General features: G+C 39.0%; 1 protein-coding gene across 1 annotated transcript; it reads right to left on the bottom strand.

The window, feature by feature from the left end:
• Positions 1-3,182: 3,182 nt before the first annotated feature.
• LOC126647297 (tetraspanin-3-like) lies at positions 3,183-3,992 on the bottom strand. Its single transcript, XM_050329418.1, has one exon. It carries the CDS (start codon positions 3,987-3,989, stop codon positions 3,183-3,185), a length of 807 nt encoding a protein of 268 aa, XP_050185375.1. The 5' UTR covers positions 3,990-3,992.
• Positions 3,993-4,465: the final 473 nt, after the last annotated feature.

Here is a 4,465-nt window from a genome sequence, read left to right as displayed (position 1 = left end):
GGGGGAAAAAAAATTCACCTGAAAATCTTACTAGACTATAAAAGCCATAATTTCAATTAAAGAGTAACTTAAAGTAATTTGACAATAGCTGTGTGAGGTAGGCAAGGACTGAGTCTTCGATCACTTTCTAGCAAAGCCCAGATTTTTCTACTTTGTAAGAGAGAATTTAATTTTAAATTGAAAAGACAACAGATTTAATGACGAACAACTCATAATTCAGAATCTGAATTATGTTCTACTCATTTAAGTCAGGCCATCGTTCACAATAAAGGAAAAATTAAAAAAAAAAGGGCAGACTTCTAGGAAAAAAAGACAGAAAGGAGGAAACACAGAAAGAGAGTTGTGAAAGGGCTACAATGATGATTTTTACCTTTCTGAAATAATTTTGCCTTTCTGACTTGTCTTTTAAGAAAGGCAAAGTGTAATCACCAACTCAATCATGGCATATATAGGACATATATATGTATAAAAATGTATAAATAATAAAAATAAAATAATAAATTAATAAAAATATATATGTATAAAAATAAGTATATATACAAATAAATGAATACATGTGTATGCATTTTCATGTGTATAAACTCTGCAAAAGAATAATCACAGATATATTTCCAGCTTTGCACTGGACATCAGTTCCTCCCCTTCAAATCCAAAGCAACACAGTTTTCAGAAATGTTGACTATAAGTCATCTGCTGCCTTCCTATACAACTGTTCATTTTTTCAGATTACAAAAAAGATCTGGTGATCCTTTCAGAATGAAGCATGTAACATATAGATTGCAATAGTACCCAAAGATTTATGTATCTTATAAGATAGAAATAGAGTGCAGTTGCTTAGAAATAGCACCATTTTTATTTCAGAAGAAGTTATTCCTGTCCAGAAGTAACTATTCAAACTACCCAATGTCAAAGAGGTAATAAATCTCTTGTTTTGCCCTGTAAATCTCTAGTAACAGCTATTTATAGCTGTCTCATGTCTGTCTCATGCATCCTCACACTTCTTTCCAGGTTTCGGATCTGCTCTTCTGGACTAGTATTTGTGCGTGTGTGGAGGGGGAGGTAAAAATAACTACTAAAAGTCATTTCATATAGTTAAGGCCCAGAGATTTATTTTTATTTCATATTTATCTTATAATTTTCTTAGTAAAGTAAAAGCAAAGGAAGCGTGCATGACTTTGACTTTTAGTAGATTAAAGAGTAGATGAGGATATCCACATAAGTAACTCTCTTTAATCACCCTAAAATTACTACTTTCCACTTAGTGATGAAAAATATGTGCATTCCACTTTGAGAGACTCTGGTTCAGAAACTGTGAGGGAAGGCATAAAATCTGAGAAGAAAAATATCCTGTTCAGTAAAGGGAGATGGTAAAAAGATACTACATTCACCACTTTTCCACTTTCCTTTCTTCAGCAAACTTTTTCTTCCTAGGCCAATTGCTGTCACTTCATTTTCACTGCCTCTTTGTAATGTCATAGCCATAAATTTTCATTACAATACATTTATGTACCACAAAACCCCTATTGTGTTTAGCTATATGCATCCCACGTCAAGCAATATGAAAGAAATGTTTCGTTCTATTACATGTTTCTCAAAAGCACAACTATTTTCCTTTATTTACTTTGGAACATTCCCAATAAATTAGTTATTTTCTTCTATCTAAATCAATACCTTAGTTGGTTGGGGTGTTTTGGGGTTGGGGGGGTGGTGGTGTGTCTTTGGGGCACTTTCTATGATTTTGTTTGGTTTGTGGGTTTGGGGTTTTTGTTTGTTTGTTTGTTTTTAATGAAGCAGTCTTGCAGTATATTTCATGCTTGATTTTCACATAGTCACTAATTAGCACACGAGGACTGACATATGTCCTCTTATTTTTTTTCTTTCCCCCTCATGAAAATCAGTATCCGGTGATTTCAGGTCTGAAATTTGTCATAGGGTACCTGAAATTTGCTTGAAAACTTAGAGCAATAATGATTTAGCTGACTATGACTTCAGGTGCTAAGGATGTTGCCTAGTCCAGCAGTTTCTGTAACTCAGGCATTTTCCTACTTTCCAGTCTGATAAAACCTAATGTGGTGCACTTGTAGGCCCTGGAGATTCCCCACATACACTACCTAGAGGATAAAGCTGCTGGGCTTACCGTTCTCAGGTTGGTAGTGAGGCTTAGGGCATTTCCTAAACAGGCACATATGTACAAGCATCGCTCCACAGTCCAGCACAGGTAGAGCAGAGCCTTTACCAGCACTTCTCTAAACATCAGTAGCACTGACATAAACAAGCACATGAGTAGCCCATATGCTTAGTCCATTTCATCATATGCAGAATGGAGTGAGACTGACAGAAAAGTGGATAAGAGGATTTACTAAGAGTAGGGCAGGCATACCTTAAGAAAGCATTGTATTGCTGTTGTCATTCAAGCACTCATATGACCCACCACGACTTTTCCAGCAAAAATAATTGACTCATTCCTTGCTCTGTCATGAAATAAATTAATAAATAGACAGACTTTCTTCTTAATATGGGAATTGTTGCTGTGCAACTCCCAAGACTGCTATACTTCCTGCTGCATATCATCTTATTAGTTACTCTGTTCCTGTCAAACCTATTTAGATTGTACTCTCATGTCACTTCAAAAACTGGCATATGTTTCCACTGAAGAGTAAGTTGCTCTTTAAATGTTTCTTTCCATGTGAAGGAGAAAAAAAGAAAGATGATATATTAAACTTTATCCAAAAGGGCTTCTTATAGAAAAAACAAAGCATTAAATACAAGTCTGAAGATGGAAGAATCTGCACATTTACTTTACATTATTTTTCCAGAGTTTACTACAGAGAAGATTCAATCCAAAACTTCAGGTCATGACCTCAAAACAAGTAGTCCTGAGCAAGACCTGACTTTTCTTACTGCTTTTCCCATACTCACATACAGCAGTTTTGAGCATCCACATGACAAAACCACCCCAGAAATTAAGTTTTTCAGATACAGCAGGCTTGTCGAAAAAGAACTATTGGAGAACTAATCTAATGTCATGTCATTAAAGAAAAAAAAAAATCCAGCAGTGAGCAATTAGTTTGATTTACTTATAAACTTCTTTTTTAAAATATTTTCTTCCAGTGCAGTCACAGAGTAGTACAAAATCAAGGAACCATGTAGCAGGTCCAGCAAAACAGCCAGTGCCTTCAGTCCTATGTGAAGGTATATGAGTCCAGAAATCGGAGGTCCTGGAACGGCTGATGCCTCATGAGGATGCCATTGCTAACACCAGCCAACAGCTCCAAGATGCTTAACACAATACAACACCAAAACACATACAGCATGACAAACCACAACTGGTCTTCCAGCTTCTTTAGACAGCCTTCCTGAGAAAGTTCCTCCAAATGGCTTAAGTGTCCCCTGCAGTGAGAATACTTCTCCTTACAGCAGCTTTCAGGGACACAAGCTGTAAGATGCCAACAAGCAGCTCTTGCCTTTAACCAGTCTGTGTAGTTGTGGACCCCACAACACTGCAGCTTCCTCTGCATTTCATCCACAGCTCTACTTCCAGGATCCTGGGAGCATGACCCACTGTTCTGATAGACAAGGTAACCCATAGCACTTTCCAGCCGAGAAGCCGTCCTAATAGAGTAGACATGTGCTAGAACAGCTGAAGATGTTTCTAGGCAAAGAAGGAGAAGCAGCAGGAACATGAAAGTCCCTTGCTGATTTCGGGAGCTCTTGATAGAAATAGAGACAGCCAAAACTCCAGTAGGTAGCAAGATAAGTGCAGCTGCAATAGCCAGCCAACCAGGGAGAGCCAAGTAAGACTCCTGAAATAAGTATCTGTAGTTCTTGAACAGCAGGATCACCAAAACTCCACCAACAGCCTGAGCTGCAGCAGTGGCCCAGAAGACAAAGCCTAGGAATCTGAGGAGAGCTCGAGCAGAGGACCTGAGCCAAGCATCCTCACGGCACCACAAAGATGGCAGCAGCAGCACAGCCCTAAGCCTCTTCATTGTGCTCACTCCTATGAGCCCTGACCCTCATCACCAACATTTAAGAGGCTTCCACCTCACTCATTCAGGTGCAGCAGATGGCATCTCCACCCAAAAACACCTTGAAAGGAAACAACACTGATGAGAGTCCTCCACTAAAGACTACACCCTGCATCAGTTTTACCACATGTTGCTGCTGCACCTTGTTCAGCATAGCCTGCAAAAACCAGGAAACCATGTACCCAGATTTCTGTAGAGTGGTCCCTTACACTGTTGTCACTGGAGACATTGCATTTGAAGGAGGAGGGCAGCTGGAAAAAGCCTGCACCCCTCTCATGTGTGGAAAAGCTAAATGTAGAGGAATAGTCAGGGCGGTAGCCAACAGTGCTAGTTCAGATCACTTAGACTGCCCGGTTCTACAGCAGTAGCCAAGATGGCAACAAATTCACAAGTCAGAGCCATCAACGAATGAATAGTTTAAGCAGAGTTAGTCAGTC

The sequence above is a fragment of the Myiozetetes cayanensis genome, unplaced genomic scaffold (genome assembly GCF_022539395.1).
Source record: "Myiozetetes cayanensis isolate MyiCay16 unplaced genomic scaffold, myiCay2020 scf4, whole genome shotgun sequence".
NCBI lineage: Eukaryota > Metazoa > Chordata > Aves > Passeriformes > Tyrannidae > Myiozetetes > Myiozetetes cayanensis.
The sequence above is the reverse complement of the archived record's forward strand: the minus strand, read 5'-3'. Positions and strand labels throughout refer to the sequence as shown.

What these genes read in the sequence shown, in the direction of transcription:
- LOC126647297 (XM_050329418.1), bottom strand. Translation starts at nt 3,989, where the DNA reads ATGAAGAGGCTTAGGGCTGTGCTGCTGCTGCCATCTTTGTGGTGCCGT.